Raw genomic sequence first — 22483 nt, forward strand, 5'->3', positions numbered from 1 at the left:
TCTAGTTGTCTTCAACACCTCAATGATTCCTGTAATGTCTTCAATTTGTTTGCGGGTCTTCGAGTCTTCAATGTTATAGTATAAGAATATAATAAATTTGAAACCTTAATCTATTACAACTTTGAGCCACAAAGTGGGCCAAAAACCATAAAACAAACCCAAAGTAAGAACTAAAAAATACAAGTACAAGGTCGGCAAGATTTACATATTTAACACAATCAAATTTATGCAGGCAATTTTTTGGTCAAATAAAAAAAATAAAAAACTTTTGACCAAATAATTTGTTGCCCAAGAAATATTTAGATCTGAAACTTTAAACAAGTTAAAGTTTGAGATCTATAACCGGTTAAAAGGACTGCTTCCAATTTGCATGTTGTAAGTGTGGCTCTGATACAACTGTTGGGTCTCAGTGGTGTCAATTTTACTTTTATCAAAACATGTTTGATATATTTTATTAACTAAATATATAATTAATAAATTACATCGGAATAATATAATAATCAACTCCAAAAACGAACCGAATAGGATAATGGTTACAAACATGCAAACACGATACATAATATTAATTAATCTACTAATGGGATTAAATGTACCTTAGTGGTTAAATATTAACCGTTTGAGACACCGAGAATACAATGAACGAGTGCTAGACACGAACACAAACAAAGATGAAGTGTTGCGGCTCGTAAATGGTGAAGTCGGATGGCTTTGAGTTTGGTAAAAAGAAATCAAAAGGTGGACGCACCTCTTGATAATGGTGATTAGCACCTTTTCTTTATTTGGGGTGTATGGAAAATCACCAAAGAAAAGTGGTGATACTACTTTTGTTTCTATGGCAGTTTTATAAATTGAGTTGTGATTATATCACAAAGTCAAAATATAATTCTAGACTAGTAGCCAGGATACGCCTACAAGATAATTAGATATATATAATAGTTAATTAAGGTTTATCTCATAACTCCTATGAACTATTTATAATTATCTCTAGGGCCCTCAAACTCCAATACAAGTAGTACAAGCCCAAACGTGATACGAAGCCCGAATACAAAGTTTAATTAAATAAATAATTAAATATGAAATTATTTATAGCGTGTATAAATAATAAATCTCGTTTCACGAGAATATATAATTATTCGAGATAATTATATATATTTAGTTTCATTAATTGTTCCTGGTCACCAGTTAACCAAGCTAAATAACTTTAATATTCGTTGCCCAAGGTGTAACTTTTACGAGTTATAGCTCGGTCAGCAACGTTGACTTATCGAACCCGTACATATAAATACAACACGTCAAACGACACTTCTACTCTACTTTACACCGGTACAATATTTATTTATAAATCTTAAAAGAGATTTTAGAGTTTGTGTTTGTCAACAAGAAATCACGAACTCAAGGTTTATAACTTACTTCAACTAATAGATACTTACCCTTTATTTATAAATTAGATGTATTAAACGAAGACGAGTTAGGATCATAACTGTTCTCAAAGAACAAGATCCCATATCACGTCATCTATGGGGAAATTAAATAAACTGTTTTGGCCATCTTCTTGCTCGGAAACATTTGATCCTTCCCCCTCAACAGAAAAACCTCGCAAAGATAATCCAACTTTGTCTCCCATTTCCTTCTCTCGATCCAAATACTCGTTGATCATGTCTTCAAATAGAGTAGAAGACGAGAGTAACCTTTGGGAGTTATTTGATGATGTTATCAAGTTACCTGTGTCATGAAATCCAATGCAAGGGTACACATTTGATGTTTTAATGAGGGTATGTGGTTGCGGCTTAATAGCCAAGTGCGTGGCATGTTGTGACGGTTCAACTTTGTGTTTTTTTCGGCTTATACGGGATCGTAGATTTGTGTTCCAATAGTTCTTCACATCGTTAGCCGTTCTTCCAGGTATTCTCCCAGCAATAAGTGTCCATCTAAAATTAAAATCAAAGTTAATCTTGGTATTCTAAATATATTACATTGTTACTCTACCCAAGATATATATCACCCCCTTGTGTAACAAGAACGGATGAAAATACTAGTAATGTGTACAACATAAACCATCTAATTATATAATCTGTAAATAACTTCATACAATTATCACATTTTTATTATCATATGATAGTTCACATAACTAATTTTAATTTATCACAAAAACTAGCATATTTAAATTAGTAACACTGAAATATCATAATAACTCGTGTATACACGGGTTTGTGTATCTATACTATATTAGAATGCATGAGGGAAAGACGTTTTAATATACTCAAAAGTTAAGAGCTTTTTTTAGATTAATGCATAAGCTAGAACTCAAAATTGTAGCTAAATTAGTATGTTAAACAATAACTAAATCGTTTACCCAAAACAGATGAAATCGAACCAGAATCAACTAAAATCTGAATTAATTGAAAAATGATTGGTCGAAAACCAATTAGTCATAAACCAGATTAACCAAAAACCGGTTATCAGTTTTTGTAAACTAGTTTAACCAAAATTAACTGAACTGAAACGATCATGTATTTCATATTTTATACCTTCATTTCATGTATTTATACTTACATTTCATGTATTTACATCTCAGTTTCATGTATTTATAAGCAAAAGTTTTAGTCCAAGTTTTGTTTTGCTATTAACTAAAATTAAACGAACCAAATAAAAAACCGTAAATCTGACCTAATAAATCGAACTGATTAATCGAAACCGATTGGTTAATAAAATGGACTAAGCGATGACTTCAGTTCAGGATAATAACTTAATCGATCGAACCATGCACACCACAATGAAATAGACTAACCCATTATTTCTCTTATGGCGTATATCAAACACAATAATACTACAATAAAAATTATATGAATAATAAAAGTACAAGAAACAAGAACCACAATGTAAAGTGTCGTCCCCAACGCATCACGTGGGTATTCTGCTAGTGTGTATATGGTAGAGTTAGTCTACAACTAGTGATTTCCGTAAAAAGTCTTACGGGCCATTATATTGTAATTTTTTTTATGGATAACATTTATTAGTGACATTTTTATAAATTGTTTTTACTGTTAATGGTAGATTTAATGACATAGGGGTAAATATATAATTTCAGTATGTCTTAAATTCAAAACCCCACATGCGACTTCCCTCATCTTTTTTAAACGTAACTAACTTTCTCATACATTTTTTTAATAACACTATAATAACGAGCATTTTTTAAATCTTTAACATGAGTAAAATATTGTTATATAAAAAAGTATGTTTCAAACGAGGATTTTAATCCATGGTGTTTTATTTGTCTCATGTACATATATGGTGTTTTATTTTGTAGGTAACAAATGGTTCATTATCTAGTGTTTTATTAGTAACATGTATATTGTGTTTTACTTTTAGTTATCAAATGGTGCATGGTGTTATATTTTACATATAGCAAATGATATAAGGTGTTTTATGTTGTAGGTGTATGGTGTTTTTTATCATGATTGACACATGTCAATCTCTTAAACCTTCTGTGTGTGTATATATATATATATATATATATATATATATATATATATATATGTGTGTGTGATGAAACAATGGTTAACCGGGCAGGGTTAACACACTGGTCTCGTCAAGAAGGGTTAATCCCTTCCTCTCGAGGATCGCTGGCTGGATCACCGGTGGTTGATCTCCTGCACAAGGAAACAAGCCGTGACTCGTAACAAGGAGGATGGGGTGGGGGGTGCTCCTTGTTACCACTCTCCGGCGTGAGAATCAGTAGTTTGCTTGGGAAGCAAAGTAAGATAGTAGTAGTAGTGAGAGAGTTGTGAGAAGATACCTCAAACCTGGTTTGGGGTTGGTATTTATAGCCGAGGAGTGAAGGAGGATGATGATGGATGGACTGACGACGTGCTGCACCCTTTCAGGTGTGTCAGGCTCGTCGGTTATGGAGGTTACGCCACGTCAGTCCATTGCTTACGTAGCTCTGACAGGTAACTGCCATTGGTGCCACTTGCACTGTGGTGTCAGTACCACTTGCTTGAGTACATAGGATGCGGTGCAAGCCGCATCGCTACGTGCGGTAACATCTGAAGTTACCGCGTCTCCTACTTGTGATCAAGGGATACGCGAGATGCGGTGCTAGCCGCATCGTCGTCTTGCCTGCATCCCTTGTCGTGACGAAAATGTCCGTATGGTGCGGTGTCAGCCGTACCGCTACGTTCATCTTCTTCTATGCCTAAGGTAAGGCTTTCCTGTATTGATAGAAGTGTTCACTGGATGCGGTGCGATGCCGCATCGCTGTGAATACTTCCGTTTTCATACACCAGATGTGATGCTATGTCGCATCACTCTACCGTTCTCATGTTCCATGTAAGTCCTTCTTTGTCACTAGATAGATTGGATTCAACCCTTGTGTCGACGCGTTCCCGCGTGGGCACAAGTAGGTTGTTAGTTAGTGGGGGTTTTGATAAGGGTAATGGTCACTCGCGGTCCATGCTGACGCGATATCTGGGACCATACCCCTTCAAGTCCCCCCAGTCTAGTGTTGCTGCCACATACAAGGTGTATGTGGGAGGAGTACTGGACTATGGTGTTTGGAAGGTAGTTTGGAGTCTGGAGAAGATCCTAGACCATGTGTGATCTTTTCTGTATGTAAATGAAGCTGGAGATCCGGAAGGGTCATCTGACGCCTCTTCCGTATCGGTGAAGGAATCTCGTCTGATGCGAGATTCTCAGCCGATTTATGTCACCAGGTGGCCTGCCACCTGTTGTTGTGCCGAAGGTCTCTTGGAGACCTTGTTAGTAATGCTGCACAAACTTCGAACCAACCTCTGAGATGGTGGTTCGAAGGTATGTGGAGGTTTCCCATCCTTTAAAAGTGGTCTTTTCTTCATACCAATTGTTGAATTGGTGCATGAAGAAGAAAAGAAACTTTTGGACCAATCTTTGAGACTGGGATCAAAAGTTGTTGATGCTTGCAAGTGCTTTGCTCAAGCTCTATGTTCAGCATCGAGTTATGAGACGACGATCCCTTTTTTGTTGGGTTTTCGTGTTTATCGTCATAGCTCTCTAGTAACCGCACGTTCTTTGCGGTTACCTCGTTGCGTCATTGTTGGCCATGTTTGGTCGAACAATGTATATTCGTATTATGGGTAAATAAACATGGTCATAGGCAAGGGTATGCCCACCATTGTTTATTCTATGCGGCCCATAGTCGGGCTAACAAAGTCATAAGCAGACTTGTTACCGCTGTTCGGACGCTTGTTGTTCGACGAGGGTTTATTTAGAGCGCTGTTCTGCGTTCGTTTTGGAGCCACTTACCTTCCCGCTCCAATACCGAGTTTGCCTTGCAGTAGCATTGTTCGGTGATGTGGAGTGAGCTTGGCTCTTCCGTAGCAACCACTCTACGGAAGCTATGGTTATGTCCGTAGCTCCTCGTGAGTGTCTGTGGTTTTGCATTACCACATTTGCTCAAAGCGGGTGTGGCTCGGACGTAGCTCTTGAAGGTTCAGGAGACAGGGTTGCTGATGTGCGTTCGCGTGCATTCCCTTCCTTCCTTTTGTTAAAGAAGGTGTTCATGTACCCTCTGCGGTTGTGAACTGGACAGGAGGGATTTGAAGCTTGAAGAGAATGAAGGCAATGCGGTTCCCCTGTGTCTGAGATGCGGTTCAGTCCAACGGCCAGCGCTGGTTCTGAGCATCTGACACACCTGAACGGGCTCGTGTGTGGCATGTCCGCATATTCCACGTGTGCTCGTGGGTAGTGCGGATAGGTATTATACCCCCTTATAGTGTAGAGATATATATTTTTACCTATTTTTAGGGGTATGTTAAAAAACGACATGCGGTATGGGTTATGGTGCGGTATACCAGAGAAACCGCATGCCGCTTATAATTGGATAATGTAGTCGCTTTTTGTTGCATACGTGGCTGGACGCACGTGTGAGTTGGTGGAAGTTGGTGAGATCTTCCTGGCATGTGCTGAAATGAAAGGACGTTTGCACTGCCCGAGGCATTAAATGCACTGTAGCGAAGAGTGTAAACGTCTCTTGTGTCAGGCGCGTGGGTGGCCACGCGCGCGTGATAACCGTCAGCGGAAACGGCGCTCGACACGTGGTGTCATACGATTCGCCCTTTTTGAACGTGATCATTTGTTTTCTCCCTCCGCATTAATTGCGATGGGTATATAAGGGGAAACCGTTCGTGGTTTCCCCTCACTTGTTTGAAATTTTCAAAAATTTGCCGGTGAGAGAAACTTGTTCTTTGTCTTCTCCGACGAAATTCCTTGAAGTTCCAGTGAGGGTTTTGGTTTTTGCTGTTCACCATCTTCTGTTTCTTTGATATTCTTGATGGCTGAACCATCTAGTCCACACAATGTGGAGGGTGAAAACCCTGAACAGCCGGTAGTATCGGCTGATGAAGACGAAGATGATGACGTTGACGTTCCCGGTGGTGGGTTACCGGTGTTGAAATGGTCCAAGGGTGGTTTTAAAACCCTGATGGCCACTGTGCAGATGGCCAAAGACTGGAATGCTACTTACCCACAAGTGGGGGACACCGGTGCCGATGCTCCGGCCGGTTATATAACCTTGTGGGCGGATTTTTTCAACGACGGCAACCTTAGGTTGCCGGTGACGGTGTTTGTGGCGGAGGTATTGGAGTATTATCACCTCCATATCTCCCAACTTAGTCCTTTCGGAATGTTCCGAATTCGGAATTTTGAGTACACATTCCGTGCCCATGGCCTGCCATTACAGTGGAGAATTTCCGGCGGTTCTACCAGTTGACGGTGAACACCGGTTTTTTCTCGTTTACTCAAAGGCATGGGAGTCTGAAGTTGATGACACCCCCTAAGGGTGTGACAGGCTGGAAGAAGAGGTTCTTCTTCGTGAAAGCCTGTGCGGTCTATGCTAGCATGTCTTTCAGGAATGTCAACGTTGGAGTTTCTGATGAAGACATTCCTGTTGCTTCCGCAAAGACCGTGGACTGGTTCTCTAGGCTGCGGCCTATTGAACTCAAGAAGTTGGATAATGATCAACTGTGGATATTGCGGATGATGCTCTCCAGACCGGATAGGAAGGAAAGGTCCGTGTTGCGGGAACAGGGTGGTGGTAAGCTCGTTACCCTTTGTTATTTTCCTTATTTCCTAAGCCTTTGTAATAACCTGCATGCATGTTTCAGCGGATGCGGTTGGCTTGTGGAGGATGTTTGAGCCCGATTTCAAGGGCCAGGTTGAACTGATTGCGGTTGAGCTGAAGAAAGGTTTCAACCTTGAAATTCTGAAGAACTTCCGCGTGCCGTCGAAAGCGGTGCTGGATGCCCCGGTTCCGGGAAACGCAAGAGGTACGTCTTACGTGGCATTAGTTTTTTCAGTTTATCTTTTTGACTGGTTCTGTTGATTGTGTGAATCCAGGTGTCCTTGCGGATTTGGGGAAGTTTGAGAAACGCGTCCCCAAAAAGACTGTGGAGAAGAAAACGGTAAAGAAGACCGTGCGGGGTCGTGGCAAGGGGAGTGTTGAAGGCTCAGCTGCCCCTTCTTCAGTTTTTGAAGCCGCAGGTACCTATCAATCTTGTTCTCGGGGATATACCGATTACGTCGTAGTATCTGACACCCTTGAGGGTTTGGGTGTTATAGGTAGTGGTGCGGCTGCGGGTGGAACTGCTGTGGTTCCCCCCGTTGTTGGAGAGAAAAGGGGACCAGAGCAGAAAGCTGCTGGTGGTGGTGAACCGAAAAGGCGGAGACTGCAGACCAGGAGAGTTGCTCCGGTGCAGAAGAAACCTGCAGTTGCTGCTGGTAAGTATATCCCTTTTCCTTGTTTTGTATGTACAATGGGTTGGAAACTCATTAAATGCTCTTTGTATTGCAGAATCCCGAGATGCGGGGTATTCTTTCTTCGACTTCCCTGCGTCTCCTCCGCATACCGCTGCTGCGGGTGCGGGTGTATCGAAGGAGACGGTCGCGCCCAAGGAGCCTACGGCCCCTTTTGTTGGGCCGGTTCGCGAGCCCCCCTTGGAGAAGACGGTGGAGACGGCTGCTGACCGGATTTTTGACACTGTGGATTCCTCGGACAATCTGATCTCTCCTGATGAGGGTGATGGATTGAACTTGAGGTTTTCAGATGCCGGTAAGCAGAAGTCTGATACTGAGGTGCGGCAGCAGGATGCTGAGCCGCAGAAGTCTCCTGCTGGGGAGAAGGGTAGCGGCTCGTCTGCTGGTGGTGCGGGTTATGACGGGCCTCCAATTCAGCCTGGGGAGTCTGAATTGGAGTATTACTACCGCACATACTCCCCGGGTCGCAGTATGGTGTATCACCGACCCCCCTGGACTGTTATGCAGGGGGACGATATTTCTAACGACCCTGCGGCATGTAGGGAGATTTTGGGTGGTCTGGGCACCCCTTTTGAAGTCGAGCGTGCCCGTGCCGCGCCCCGAGAGCTGCGTATTAACCAGCTTTCATCAATGCTGGTAGGGACTTCCATTGTGGCAAATGCCATTTTGCAAGATTATAAGGTGCTGGGCCGCCGCGAGGAAGAAACTGCTCGCATGCGGGCCGAGGCGGAGAAGTTGGTTGAGGCTGCTCGTGCGGGTGCGGAGCAGCTCGAGAAGGACAAGGCTGCTTTTGAGCAGCAGAAACAGACTTCTGAATGGGCTGCCGCTGCCCAGCTGAAACAGGTGCATACCCTTGCTAAACTTCTTGCTGATGAGCGCAAGAGTTGGAATGAAAAAATGTCCAATGAGCGCAAGAAGTGGAATGCATCGTGGGCTAAGCAGAATGACATTCTGTTTCATGCTCGGCAGGAGCTGACAAATGCCAAGGCAGCGAACGCTACCTTGAGCCAGGAGAAGGCTGCGGCTGAGGCCATTTCTGTTAAAGCGCTGCAGGCGAAGGCCGACGCCCTGAAGGCGCTTGGAGAGGCCAAAGAAGCCGGGGCTCGTGCCTCAAAGGCCCTTGAAGAGGCCGCAGAGAAGGAGAGCCGTTCTTCCAAGGCTCTTGACGAGGCGAATGCGGAGCGCATTCGTTTAGGCAAAGTTGTTGACAGTCTGCAGGTATGTTTCTTTAACTTTGTTGCTTTCGTCCTTTATTGTTTTGAAAATATTTATCGAGTGAACTGTTTGCTGTTTTTGTAACAGGCTGAGGTTCAGGCCCGGGAGGTCGCGGTTGCAGACCTTACTGCCCGCGTGTCTGTTGCGGAGAAACGGGCTGACGCCGCTGCTGAGGCCAAGGATGCCTTGGTGTCCCCTTTTAACCAGCTGGAAGCTGACCGTGAGTGGTTGCGGACTCACAGCATCGCGCGTGTAAGTATCCGTTGTCTTTGCATTTGCTTGGGTTAGTATCCAAGACTTATGATCCCTTTATTGCAGATTGTTGAGGCTATAATGAATGCCCCTGAGACCGCATCTGGTTTGGACCTGGTTAAGGAACGTGCGCGCGATGCTGGCTTCAAGGCTGGTTACAACCGCTGCATTGGGCATATCAATGTATTATCCGCAGGCGGTTATACTGATCAGGCATCCGGGTTCCGTGATGTGGATACCGAAGGTCGTCTGAAAGCGGTCGTAGCCTCCTTTTATGACACACCCCTTGCCTGTGTAGGGGAGCTGGACGATTGTTTGGAGGTTGCGGACTATGTTGACCGCTTGCGGATGCTTTATCCGGATGTGGAAGAGGAAGAACCCGCTGGTGGTGCCGGAGGAGATGCGGGGACCAGCGGTACAAAATAGGGTTTAGGTTGGCGAGTGTGCCTCCTTTTTGTATTCCTCTTGTATAGAATAGGAACTTTATGTAAATTCACTAAGCATCATGTGGATACTTGAATTTTTTGAATATAAAGTTTCTTTGTTCAGTTTGTACAAGTGTTTTTAATTCTTGCATGTCTGAACGTATGTATGCGTAACTTTACCCATTTATGAACGGGGTCAAGTATACTCCATACTTTTGTTGTATGGGTATGCATCAATTCTGTTATTTACCGTGTGAGGGTTTTAGAATTGCTTAAGCTTTGTAAAAGCTTATATTACCGGAACTCTACCCATTTGTGAATGGGGTCAAGTGTACTCCATACCTTTGTCGTATGAGTCCGCGTCAATTCCATTGTTTGCCTTTTTTGGGCTCAGGAATTGTGTCAAGTGTTTGACAAAACTTGTTTATCCGGCCGGATGAACATGCAAGTCTTTTTGCCTTTTGCTGGCCTATTACAATATTTGTGTGTGGTTACCACTTTGTATGGGTATCTCGAATGAAGATTTTGCCAATCTGTTTTTGGGATACCGCAAAGTGGAACACGCATTTGTAATAGTAATAACAAACAATAATGTATAAAATTGCGTATTTATTTATTTGCAAATGGCCTGCGGCCCGATAGGTTACATAGAGAAATGTAAGAACATGGCTTACATATAACAGCGTCGAAGCTGTTGTGCATTCCATGTGCGTGCGATAGGTTCGCCTTCTAGTGTTTGCAATCTGTACGCGCCTTTCCCTAAGACCTCTTTGATGAGGTAGGGTCCTTCCCACTTGGGGGCGAGTTTGCCTGGGCGCTCGGCATTAGATGCCTCGTTGTCGCGTAGGACGTAGTCTCCTGGGTTGAAAGTACAAACGCGGACGCGCGCGTTGTAGTACTTTTCAAGTTTGGATTTATATTTGGCCTCATTGATGACAGCGTTTTCGCGCCTTTCTTCCAAGAGGTCCAAATCGATCCTGCGTTCCATGTTGTTGTCTAGTTTTTCAATAGCCAACATTCTAGGAGAGGGGAGACCTACTTCTGCGGGGATCACCGCTTCTGAACCGTAGACTAGGCTGAAGGGTGTTTCCCCATTGCTTGTTTTTGGGCTTGTACGGTGAGCCCATAAGATACTTGGGAGTTCATCGACCCAGCCACGCCTGGCCGTTCCCAACCGTGCCTTGATCCCTTCGACTAGGTTTTTATTGATACTCTCGACTTGGCCGTTCCCTTGCGGGTGTGCGACTGATGAGAATATGTGCTCAATATGTAGTTCCTCTAGCCATTTTTGAAATTCGTCAGCAGCGAAGTTGGTGCCGTTATCGGTGACAATGCACATTGGTAATCCGAAACGGCAGATGATGTGTTCCCAAATGAACTTTCTTGTTATCATAGCAGTGGTTGAGGCGAGTGGTTTTGCTTCTACCCATTTGGTGAAGTAATCAACCGCCACTATGATAAATTTAACCGCACCTGGAGCGTCAGGGAAAGGTCCCACAACGTCAATTGCCCATTTCTGAAAGGGCCATGCGGTTGTGACGGGGACTAAGTTGTTTTTTGGCCGCAAGGTTTTTGGAGCATGACGTTGACAGTCGATGCACTTGCGCAACTCTTTGACGGCGTCCAGGTGCATGCCGGGCCAGTAATACCCGGCATTCATGATTTTGGCCACTACCATGCGTGGTCCAGCGTGTATGCCACATATGCCCTCGTGTATCTCTCGAATGAGGTATGTGGCATCCTGGGGGTTGATGCATCGTAGTAGTGGCCCGAGGTATGATTTGCGGTATAAGATACCGTCTCCCATTTGATAATGGCACGCTTTGTATTGTAGTTTGCGTGCTTCTGATTTGCTTTCGGGAGTCACACCTGATTGTAGATATGCGATAATAGGTGTCATCCATGATGTTGAACCGTATTGAATGACGTTGACTTGGCGCAGGGGTACCGAAGGATTTTGCAGGATTTTGATGCGTATCTCCTTTGCCAAGTGTTGGAAGCTGGTAGATGCAAGTTTTGATAGTGCATCTGCGGACTTGTTTTCGCTTCGATTAATATGGCGAATATTGAACGAAGCGAATTTGGATTTTAGTTGCAGGACTTGCTCGAGGTAGAGGATCATGATATCCCCCTTTGCGGCATAGTCGCCGCGTACTTGGCCTGCAACTAATAAAGAGTCGACGTGGGCTTCCAGATGTTGCACGCCGATTTTGACTGCTAAACGTAGCCCCGCTAACAGAGCCTCATATTCTGCCTCGTTGTTTGTGCTTTTGAATTCGAGGCGGATTGCATATGTAAGTTCTTGGCCGTCAGGGCTGACGAGTCGCAGACCTGCACCCGCCCCTTCGTCGTTGGAGGCACCATCTGTGAAGAGTGCCCATGTCTGTGAGGAGGGTGGCGTTGGTGCAGGAGTTTGTGCTTCTTCGCATTCTTGGATGCGATTCACCGGTACTTCGGCGGCGAAATCAGCTAAGATCTGGCCTTTAATCGCGGGGCGCGGCTTATAATGTATCGTGTGCGCGCCCAGCTCGATTGCCCATTTCGCTAATCTCCCAGAGATGTCGGGTTTGGAGAGGATCGGGCCGATCTTGTAATTGGTTAGCACTGTGATGACGTGGTTTACGAAGTAGCGTCGCAACCGTCTTGAAGCGTGCACTAATGCTAGCACCAATTTCTCCATTATTGAGTACCTCGTTTCTGGGTCGTTGAGCATCTTGCTGATGTAGTAGATGGGTGTTTGAACCCCCTTTCGCTCCACAATTAGTACCGCACCCACCGCGTTGTCCGCGGCGGATAGGTATAGTATGAGTGGCTCATCCTTGCGTGGTGCGGTTAAAGTTGGGAGTTGTATCAAACACTCCTTCATTTCCCGGAAGGCCTGTTCAGCCTCTGCGGTCCATTGGAATTGTTCTTTCTTTGAACAGCTCCGCAGGGTCTTGATGAACGGATAAGACTTAGCTGCGTGGTTGGCTAAGAATCTGTTGAGTGCCGCTAGCCTGCCGGCTAGCCGTTGCATATCCTTCATCGATGAAGGCGATGGCATGCGCTCGATCGCCTGGACTTTCTCCGGTTTACCTTGAATCCATCTTTAGTCACGATGAACCCAAGGAATTTGCCTTCTTCCATTCCAAACGAGCATTTCCCTGGATTGAGCTTTATGTTAACGCTTCGCAGAGTTTGGAATGTTCTTTCAATATCTGTGAGCATGGTATCTTCTTCCATGCTCATGACGACCAGGTCGTCCATGTAGATTTCGACACTTTTGCTTATTTGGCCGCGGAAAGTGTCGTTCATCAACTTTTGGTAGGTTGAGCCCGCGTTGCGCAACCCAAACGGCATTTTGGTATAGCAGTAATTTCCGGTGGGAGTCCGGAATGCCGTTTTGTCTTCATCCTCGATTGCCATTTGTACTTGATGGTATCCTTTGTAGCAATCGAGGAAACACTTCCACCTGAATGGTGCGAGATTATCGACCTTTTCGTCGATTTCTGGAAGCGCGTAACAATCCTTGGGGCAGGCTTTGTTAAGGTCTTTGTAATCGACGCACATGCGCCAGCCCCCGGACGGTTTTTCTACCATGACTGGGTTGGACAACCAAGTCTGGTATTGAACTTCCCGCAGGATGCCTGCGGAGAGCAGTTCTTCGATCTGCTCTTGCATCGCCTGATTTTTAGCTGACCCAAGGTGGCGTTGGCCTTGGATCACTGGCTTGATACCTGGCATGGTATTCAAGTGATGTTGCGCAATATCACGTGGGACCCCGGTCATGTCTGCGGGTGTCCACGCGAAGATGTCTTGGTTCCTGAAGAGGAGCTGCTTCGGTTGCGCTTTGGTGGTCGGGGACAAGGCGTGACCCAATGTGACCTTTTGTTCTGGGTATCTCGCGTTGAGAACCCATTTTTCTGGCTGGTCGTTGGGGGTGGGCCTTGCGACCTTGGTCGGACGTACTTCGTCCGACATCATGACGTCCCTGCGGGCATAGATTATCGCGACCCCCGATTCGGTTGGGAAACCAACCGCAGAGTGGGGGACCGACGTAATCATATTGAAATCTCCTTTGGATTCTCTCCCGAGGAGTACGTCATATCTGGAGGTGTGAGGTAAAACCATGAAGTTTACCTCTTCTATCCTTGTGCGGTTTCCGCTGGAAAGACGCACAGGGAAAGTAATCTGGCCTAGGGGAAAGACAGTTTCCCCTGCGAACCCGGTTAACGGGTAATCTACTGCTTGCAACCGATCTTTGTCCTCCTGGTCGAACTGGTTGAAGCATTGTTCGTAGATTATATCAGATGTACTGCCCGGGTCGATGAATAGACGCTCGGTGCAGTAGTGTGCCAGTTGGCCTGAAATGACGACGGCGCGCCTATCGCGCGGTCCGCCTCGGACCTTTGGAAAGACGACTTGCTCGTCCTTCCAGTCACATTCCGGCCTTCTTGCCACTTTTCGCGGCCTGCCCTTGCCTCCGTGGATCATGTGGGTGGAAGCCACGTGCATGGTTCTCTTCCCGGAGGAGGTACCTTCGCCATGAGGGGTAATGCGCTTGGTGGGTTTTTGCCCACCTGGCAAAAGATGTTGCAGTTTCCCCTCCTTTAAGGCGCGCTCAATCTCCAGTCGGAGACTGATGCAGCTGTTGGTGGTGTGGCCCGAGTCCTTGTGGTACTCACAGTAGAGTGTGAGGTCCTGATTTTTCTTGGACTTCATTGGTTGGGCCGGTCGCAAGAACTGTGGGTCCGCAAGGAGGACCTCTCTTGGCGACATGGTGATCTCGGTCCAGTTGCGGTCCCGAGATTCTTTCTTTGACGCCCGACTGTCTCGGGCGGGGTAGTAGTTCTTTGGGTCGAACGTGTTGGTTTGCGGGAAGTATGGTTTGGAAATATCGCGATTTCCAACGTCCCGGTTACGTTTATTGTTACGCTTGGACCCTTGTTGGGATGTTTCGGCTTGGGGTTTTGCCTTTGTCACATGCGGTTCGAGTGACCGCTGTGTCTGGGCGTATTTCTTGACCGCAGTCATGACATCTTCCCATTTTTTGGGCAAGCCCTCCTTGCCAGAGATGGTCATGATCATCTCTCTGTCTTTGACGGCCCGGATGAAGTGGTTTCGTGCCATCTGGTCTGCCACGTCACCTATCTCCAGGCACTCTTTATTATATCAGACGACGAATGCTTCGAGCGATTCGTCGTTCCTTCGCCAGATGTTCATGACGTCACACGAATCTCGTTCGTGGCGTCGCTGCTGGCAAAAATGTGCGAGGAACTTGGTACGCAAGTCCTCGAATGAATCCAGTGATCCCACTGGCAAAGAATCGAACCATGCCCTGGCCAGGCCCGTAAGGGTCTGGGGGAAAAAATTACACCAAGTGGGTTCGTCCCACTGGCCGTTGATGCCCGCGCCCATGAAGACGTTCATGTGGTCGTCCGGGTCGGTCGAACCACTGTATTTCCCAACGTTGAATGGGAACTTTGTCGTGGTGACATGGGCGTTGGCAATCCGCGGGCCGAACTTGGAATTTTCGGCCGCTGCCTTTGGCCTGTATGGTTCGTTCGCAGGGCGCTTTGCCGCCCTAAGGTATGTGTTGCGGGGATGACTGGGAGGAACATAGTTGCGTCCTCCTGGTCTGCTACTGGTGTCATGCGAATCACCGCGGTAGCTGTGGTCGTCAGGGTCGGTATGACCGTACCCTTCGGTGTATGGTTGTGGGCCCAATCGGCTCTGAATGCCTGGGCCGCGTCTGGAGGTTGATCGCCTCCTGTCCTCGCCATGGGGGCCAAGGCGGGTATGTACCGGTCCTCTGGTGTGGGACCCGTATGAGGAATCATCCTCGTTGAGGGTGTGGACCGAACAGTAAGACGATCCCCGTTCTTCACGTCGGCTTCTTGAAGCCGGGCGTGAATGTATCCTGCCGTCGTATTGTAAAATACGCTCAACAGGGGTGTGCGGTGCTGGGGGAAGCCCAGCTCGTATATTCGCTTCAGTACAAGCGCGGTTGTATGCTGCAGTCAGCGTGGCTGCCTGCTGCTCATACCAGGCATGAACGGTCATGCCTGGTGGGATCACAGATGGGAACTGTGATAAGTCATGTCCGAACATAAAGGAGGGGCTCCTTTGTGTGGACGTGCCAATGTGTCCGGGTTGGGAGGTCGAGGCATTGACCCCTACCGGGTTTGGGATTGGAGGATTTTGGTTATCCGCAGTGTTGTTTTGGTGATCAGTCATGATCGTGAGAGAGGAAAAAGGGATGGTTTAGAAAATGCTAAGAGTAGCGGTGGGCGCCAATGATGAAACAATGGTTAACCGGGCAGGGTTAACACACTGGTCTCGTCAAGAAGGGTTAATCCCTTCCTCTCGAGGATCGCTGGCTGGATCACCGGTGGTTGATCTCCTGCACAAGGAAATAAGCCGTGACTCGTAACAAGGAGGATGGGGTGGGGGGTGCTCCTTGTTACCACTCTCCGGCGTGAGAATCAGTAGTTTGCTTGGGAAGCAAAGTAAGATAGTAGTAGTAGTGAGAGAGTTGTGAGAAGATACCTCAAACCTGGTTTGGGGTTGGTATTTATAGCCGAGGAGTGAAGGAGGATGATGATGGATGGACTGACGTGCTGCACCCTTTCAGGTGTGTCAGGCTCGTCGGTTATGGAGGTTACGCCACGTCAGTCCATTGCTTACGTAGCTCTGACAGGTAACTGCCATTGGTGCCACTTGCACTGTGGTGTCAGTACCACTTGCTTGAGTACATAGGATGCGGTGCAAGCCGTATCGCTACGTGCGGTAACATCTGAAGTTACCGCGTCTCCTACTTGTGATCAAGGGATACGCGAGATGCGGTGCTAGCCGCATCGTCGTCTTGCCTGCATCCCTTGTCGTGACGAAAATGTCCGTATGGTGCGGTGTCAGCCGTACCGCTACGTTCATCTTCTTCTATGCCTAAGGTAAGGCTTTCCTGTATTGATAGAAGTGTTCACTGGATGCGGTGCGATGCCGCATCGCTGTGAATACTTCCGTTTTCATACACCAGATGTGATGCTATGTCGCATCACTCTACCGTTCTCATGTTCCATGTAAGTCCTTCTTTGTCACTAGATAGATTGGATTCAACCCTTGTGTCGACGCGTTCCCGCGTGGGCACAAGTAGGTTGTTAGTTAGTGGGGGTTTTGATAAGGGTAATGGTCACTCGCGGTCCATGCTGACGCGAGATCTGGGACCATACCCCTTCAATGTGTATGGTGTTTTTTTATCATGATTGACACATGTCAATCTCTTAAACCTTCTGTGTGTGTGTATATATATATATATATATATATATATATATATATATATTGATAGAGAGAGAGATGATCTGTTAGAAACTAACATTTAGGTCGAGAACCCAAGAGCTAGTGTGAACACAAACAAAACTACCTAAAAAGAGCTTAAAAACACACAAATATATATATATATATATATATATATATGTATATAGGATTAGGATCCGTTAGAAACCACTCTTTATTGCGAAAACCGCGAGAACCAATGTGAACACAAACAAAAATACCTAAAAATAAAAAAACACACAAAATTATTTTTTATTTATAAAAAACGCTACATTTCGTCATTAAAAAAATGTACAACAGTACCGATGCACATGTGCATACGCATGCACATGTACAGCCGTACTGTTGTTCTTTTTTAGTGATAAATTTAGCCTTTTTTTATAAAAAAATGGTGGGTGGTGGGCAGGGTATTAGGTTTTTTTTGGGGTTTTTGGTGAGGTATAGTTTTTTTTAGCGGGGCGGGGGGTGTTTAGGTTTTTGGGTTGTAGTGGGGTGGGGTGGGTGGGTTTATTTTGTTGTGTTCACATTGGTTCTGGGGTTCTCGCAATAAAAGTGGTTCTCAAATGAATATATATATATATATATATATATATATATATATATCCTGTAAAAAGGAATTTTTTTCGTGAGAAGTGTGAGAAGTTATAGGAATTGACATTTGGCATCATGTTTTGGACTTAGGCATGATGTTTTAGGTTGTTTTGTCAAGAAAAACACCAAACAGAACAATTTAAAACACAATTCAACGTATTATGGGCGTGAAATTTAAAACACAACAAAAACATACTGCTTAACACTTAAAACATACTACTTAACGTTCTTGGCATAGTGTTTTATGTTTTAAGTCTAGAATTCATTACATTGTGTCTTATAGTGTTATGTTTGGTGATTTTCTTGCCAAAACATCCCAAAACAGCTTAAGTCCAAAACATGATGTCTACATATGAACTCTTATGCCTTCTCACGAAAAATGTCCTTTTTACAGGACCCTGAGACTATATATATATACACACACACACAAACATACATACACACACACATAGGATTAGGCTCAAGACTGAACACTAGTGTATTTGTGAACTGAGCGAAGTAATACTGACCATACATGTGTGAAAATCGATGGCTAGGATTTGATGATGAAATCGTAGCCATACACGTGTGTCAGTCAATGGTCAGGATTTGTTCACTCAGTTCGCAAATACACTAGTGTTCACTCTAGAACCCCACCATACATATATATAAATATATATATAGAGTGGGGATCCTACGGAAAGTGTGTTTTTCCTAAAAAATGTAAAAAGTTATAAAACACAATAATTTCAGGCATAAAACACACCTAAAACTCACAAATAATAGAATGAATATTACTAAAACACCATATTCAAACTCTAATAGTCCATAAAAACTTCAAACACACCATCGTAGAACTATGAATATAAAACACACAATGCTAAACAACATAAAACACAATAATATTTGTCATTCCACAATCAGAGCCTTAACATCTAAAACACAACACAAAACCCACATACATGATGTTTTAGTAATCTTCATCATATTATTTGTGGGTTTTTGGTGTGTTTTATGGTTGACATTATGGTGTTTTATGACTTTTTACACTTTTTAGGAAATTTGGACTTTCTGGCCAACTCCTATCCATATATATATATATATATATATATATATATATATATATATATATATATATATATATATATATATATATATATATATATATATATATGTAAGGATCCTGTAAAAAGGGTTAATAGTGTGAGAAGTGTAGGAAATAATATGGTTTTGACATGTGTCCTTCATTTTAATTAATTAAAAAGGACAATAAGGTAATTTACCTCAAAGTTTAATTAATTGATAAAATAATCTTTATAACCTCCAGTGGGTTATTTTAGGTTAGTGATATAATTTTATTTTTTACCAAGATTTAAGAATTCGGTTTTATATACCAACTAGGATATTTTATAATTCTTTAATGTTTGATTCATAGAGATCGAAGAAAATTACGGTTCGTATTTTTTTGAATCATTAGTTCTTCTTTTTTTGAATCACCAGTTCGTATAAAACACTATACGAATTCAAGAAAACACCACAACTTGAATCGTAATACAACATGGTGTTCTAACATTTGGAATGATTTTTGTTATTTTTGTAGATATAAAATACCATACGAATTTCAAAAACACCATGAATTGAATCATAATACAGTCGTAGTGTTTTAACATCTAGAATGATTCTATTGCTATTCCAGATGTTAAAACACCATGATTGTAATCATAATACAATGTCACAGACTCTAGATGTTAAAACACCATGACTTGAATCATAATTCATTATTTGCAATGTTATGGTGTCTTATTTACGTTCATGGTGTTTTACTGTAAAACACAATGGCCTAAATCAAAATACAGTTAAAACACCATTGTATAAACATAGACAAAACACCATGGACTAAAACATCCGATCGAAACGTAATTTTTTTCTCTATATAAGTGTAACAATATGGTACTCATATTAAAGATAAAAAACACTCGTTATTATGGTATAATTTTTTTAAAGAGTTACGTATAAAAAGATATTGATGTTTAAAAAAGAATGGTGGAACTTGCATGTGCATTGCATGAGCGTTTCTAAATTTAAAAATGTTAAATTTACCTGTATACCCTAAATCTAGAAAATTAATTATTTTAATGGTAAACACTTTTTACAATTTTATCATTTTTTATATCTGATTTTATAATTACACATATGTAAACTAATTTTTTACATATATGTAATTAGTTATAACACATATATATAATTTTGTCAATTAAACATATGTAAACTACTTTTAACATGTATGTAATCAAAGAAATACATATAATAGATGATAAAAATATCCTAAATATAAAAACTTATATATAAAATAAGTGTTTATTAGGAGTTCTGAAAGTTCTATAATTATTTAGAGTTTTGAAATGAACTCAACCCTATATATATATGATATAGATGGGTTGAAATGAGAACCACCTTGAGTTGTGAGAACCGTGAGAACTAGGCCATCCAAAAGGTTTTTCCGAAATTTTTTTCTCAAAAGTCATAAAAAACCACTTGTTTCAGCAAAAAATATTAAAAATATGTCGGATACCCACATTTACATGAGGCGTAAAAAAATATTTATCTTCGTACAAAATATACACCAGCACGTAAAAAGAACTTGCATCAGTCAAAACTACCGACTTGACAATTTTTTTTATTTTTTTTACAGATGTGTTTATAATATTTTCATCTACGTTTGTGCAAAAAAATTTGGCCTAACTCGTACGGGAAGAAAAAGTTCTCACAGTTCTCGCAACTCGTGGTGGTTCTCATTTGAATCGAGCCCTATACGTATATAGAGGGCTGCGTTCAACGGGAAACACGAAAAAGTGGTGAATCGTGAAACAATGCATTTAACATATAAAATATTTCATAAAAAATAATTTTTTTTAGATTTTGCATACTTAAAAAATAGTTATAAAACGTAATTTAAAAAAAAAACTGATTTTTATATAGTTTCTAAACATTCTTATATGCAAAATCTATGAAAAAGATTTTCAAAAAGATATTTTTTTAATATTTTAAATTGAATTTTTATGATTTATTTAACAAGTTAAATCAACTGTTCCACAATTCTCTACTTTTTTAGTGTTCTCTATTGAAGCTCACATGCGAGTCTGACTACCATTTTTTTGCACAATTGTAAATTAAAATTTTACAAAAACATCTGTATAAAAAAAATTTGTGTCAATAGCTATTTCTTGATGGTTCTCAAAACTAAAGGTCATTCTCATTATATTTATATATATTGTCTATATGACAAAAATTGCATCTTACATTATATATAATCTGAATATAATTAATATTATTTTTATTATTATGTATATTTTAAATATAACTTTTATTTAAAGGAGGAAATAATTTGTTGGTATATCATAAATTATATTTACTATTTTTATTAATATTTGTTATGCGGATTTAATTAATAATTATTTATTATAAAATTATGATCTAAGTTAACGGTTTATATATGACTAATAAAATATTTTCCCAATTGATGGAAAATTTATTATGTCACAAGGGGTAAAAAATAAAAAAAAAATATTAAAAGTGGATTAAGCTATTTTTAACAAGTTTATAAAACATTTGTTTATTTAGGGTCATAAAGGAATTTAAGCGGGAAAATTTGTGAAATAAAATATGGTGATAATATGTGTGCGACTTTGTATTCATTTATTAGCTAGTGGATTTACCTCACCTGTTACCTAGAAGCTTGTGAAGCCTAAGTATGAGGTCAACTTCATCTTCTTGAAAATCTCCTCGTTTAATATTCGGGCGAAGATAATTTACCCATCGCAACCTACAACTTTTTCTACATCGATTTAGACCTATAATTACATAGACATGTTAGAGCGTACACAATTATAATAACTATAACTACAAACAGATTTCAACTCAACCTTAAATACACCTTTTTTTCAATCTCAAATGTCACATCATTGTCATTTGTCAAACATGACACTTATTGTATTTGTTTCATTACCACCAATCTTTTTTTTTATAATAAATGAAATTCTTATAAAACTAATTAAGTTGTTATAATTGTTATAATAAACAAATACTTTGTACAAATCAAATTATCGTATAAAAAATATTGTAAGTATTATGTACAAGTCAATGGTACAAGTTATAAACTAACTCCACATAAAATTAAATAGAAAGAAAACAAGAAACGAAGACATCACTCTGTACTTCGGACAAATTCTTGGAAAACCCTCGAAGGCAGCCGTTCGGCCACATCCGATGCAGAGAGGATCACGGTAGTTCCGCATAAATAAATGAACATAAACACGATATGTTCTTGTTGCTCGAACACAAAGAAATAATGAGATAAACATACTGACAAACCGAACGTACATATAAAATGTATGTTTACCTGCGTTAAGAGCTACCAGGTGCCATTTCCCTTCTCCATATTTCTGTATATAGTTCTTCAGAAGCATATCTTCTTGGGCTGTCCATGCACCTTTTCTAAACATCGTATTACCACCTGGTCTCATGCTTTTGTACTCTATGAGAGGTTTGTTGTGAATTTACTTAAGCAGTGAATATTGTTTTCACCATTCTATAGACATATATATAGAAATACATGTAGTGCCTTCCCCCTCCACGTACACAAATGTCCATGTTAGAGTCCTTAAATGTAGACATCTATAAGTTTCATTTTCTGTTGTTGGTTAAAAAGTAGAAATCAAATAAAAACAGAAGTATAGATTAAGGGGGCACGTTAGTGATATGTATTAGGAAGAACGTAAACTGGTTAGGGTTTAATGTATAACTAGTATTAACCCCCTCGTGTTGCGGTTGGGCGTAAAAATGTGCAAAATAGCATTAATGCCACACCATCGCAACTGATCATCAACACCGAAGTTGTGGCATGTTAATGCGAAGAAATTTGA

At 42.0% G+C, this 22483-nt stretch overlaps 1 protein-coding gene across 1 annotated transcript; it reads right to left on the bottom strand.

Moving 5' to 3' along the window:
* Positions 1-1411: 1411 nt before the first annotated feature.
* LOC110909561 (transcription factor WER-like) lies at positions 1412-22111 on the bottom strand. Its single transcript, XM_035983695.1, has 3 exons — positions 21961-22111; positions 21283-21412; positions 1412-1928 (listed from the first exon to the last, which is right to left on the bottom strand). The coding sequence occupies exons 1-3, from the start codon at positions 22082-22084 to the stop codon at positions 1487-1489; spliced, it is 696 nt and encodes a 231-aa protein (XP_035839588.1). The 5' UTR covers positions 22085-22111; the 3' UTR covers positions 1412-1486.
* Positions 22112-22483: the final 372 nt, after the last annotated feature.

Source organism: Helianthus annuus, chromosome 15 (genome assembly GCF_002127325.2).
Source record: "Helianthus annuus cultivar XRQ/B chromosome 15, HanXRQr2.0-SUNRISE, whole genome shotgun sequence".
Lineage (NCBI taxonomy): Eukaryota > Viridiplantae > Streptophyta > Magnoliopsida > Asterales > Asteraceae > Helianthus > Helianthus annuus.

Bases quoted from the DNA above. Each gene is read 5' to 3' on its own strand.
- LOC110909561 (XM_035983695.1), bottom strand. From the start codon at position 22,084: ATGAGACCAGGTGGTAATACGATGTTTAGAAAAGGTGCATGGACAGCC. The intron at 21,413-21,960 runs GTAAACATACAT...ATGTAATTATAG, and splicing joins CCTGGTAGCTCTTAACGCAG to GTCTAAATCGATGTAGAAAA. The intron at 1,929-21,282 runs GTGAGGTAAATC...TTTTAATTTTAG, and splicing joins CACAAGCTTCTAGGTAACAG to ATGGACACTTATTGCTGGGA.